The 1,566-nt window shown below is 39.8% G+C and overlaps 1 protein-coding gene across 1 annotated transcript in view; it reads left to right on the plus strand.

Moving 5' to 3' along the window:
* Positions 1 to 1,566, plus strand: part of LOC101846343 — a gene marked incomplete in the record, with an annotated part of 86,749 nt that overhangs the window by 32,965 nt on the left and 52,218 nt on the right. Inside the window, 1 exon segment of the mRNA XM_013081326.2 lies at positions 126 to 267. Within this exon segment, the coding sequence (XP_012936780.1) occupies positions 126 to 267 (142 nt within the window).

Genomic DNA, 1,566 nt, shown 5'->3' on the forward strand with positions numbered 1-1,566 from the left:
GTAATTTCTATTTGGGAATAGTGCTTTACTGTTGTGCCTTGTTTCTTACAGCCCAAAGTATTTTCATAAATTTGTTTCGGAAAGACCCTAAAATTCAATTATTTTTTTGGTATGTTTAAATAAAGGTACACCATCCAGTCCACGGACGAGCAGACGTTCACCACACTGACCCATGGGTCAACAAAAGCCAAGGACGCCACGCCTCTGATCTATACCCCGCGGACAAAGACGGGTATGGTGTACACTCCTGGGGCTCTCAAAGCCAAGGTCAGTGTGAAGTCAAACTTGGAAAACTGTTAGTTAAGGGAACGAAGTTATGTCTTCTAAAAAAATAAAACAAGAGAGAGAGAGAGAGAGAGAGAGAGAGAGAGAGAGAGAGAGAGAGAGAGAGAGAGAGAGAGAGAGAGAGAGAGAGAGGGTGGGAGGGATTATTTTGGTAAGTATTTTGACGCGCTGAGCTCGCAGGACATATAAAATATTTTCAGTTTGGTAGGGCTCCGAAATGGATTCAATTCAGAGTCATCCGAATCGTTGATCAGTATGATATTATTATAAACTGACCAAAAGATGCCTTTGATATCAGCAATATTCCTCTTCAACTTTAGACAAACACAACAAAGCTTACTTCGACATCTTATTTGCTAAACATTTTCTGTTCTCTTGGAACTCTGGGAATACAGGATTAACTGGTACAGCGTTAAAACTAGTACATCCTCTGCATCACTTTAGTAATTGGTTATGGATGAATATTTCTTTCTCCAACGATACAATTTAGATCATTTAGGAGTATTTTGCAGTATTTCAACAGAAAGATGGAGGAGGATATTTTATGATACGTCATTTTCCCCTCGAGGGAATCAAACTCGTGCCTTTTTCTGTACAAGATAAAAGTGCTAGACGCCCAGTTTATTTTGATCTAAACACACCTGTGTATGAATCTGAAGAGGAGAAATTTAATATTTTGTACTTTTTCCCATCAAAGTATTTCTTTCCTTCTTTCTTTCTTTCTTTCTTTCTTTCTTTCTTTCTTTCTTTCTTTCTTTCTTTCTTTCTTTCTTTCTTTCTTTCTTTCTTTCTTTCTTTGCACATACGGTCTTTTCCCGTGATTGCACGCACGGAAGATTGGCAGACTTTGCCATGTGTTTGATGTCGCGCCGCTGTTATCGGTCTCAGGGGACACCGATAATTTATCAACAAGATTTAAACTTTGGCCGGGCTGATGGGTTAGTGGTCATTTTTCTCTCCTCTCTCTAATCAGAGGGCACAAATGTGTCATGGCAACTGGTCCAGCTTTGTTTTTATAATTCCGAACGAATGGTCGGTTCTTGTTTGAGCCAGTCAGGGCGCTCCATTTTCTTGTTTGGTATCATACTGAACTACGGACAGGATTGCTGTGGTTTGAATCTCTGACTGAGCATTCTTAAACTTTGACTGTTTTGTTGAGTTTTTAAAGCTCTCAACTCATATAGTTATGTCCTTCCTACCGGAGAATAGTGTTAAATGCAGGAGAACCGTCTCTGAAATAACCCTGTAGTTTTGGTGTGACTGTGTGTGTGTGTGGGGGGG

The sequence above is a fragment of the Aplysia californica genome, unplaced genomic scaffold (genome assembly GCF_000002075.1).
Source record: "Aplysia californica isolate F4 #8 unplaced genomic scaffold, AplCal3.0 scaffold00126, whole genome shotgun sequence".
In the NCBI taxonomy this organism is placed as follows: Eukaryota; Metazoa; Mollusca; class Gastropoda; order Aplysiida; family Aplysiidae; genus Aplysia; species Aplysia californica.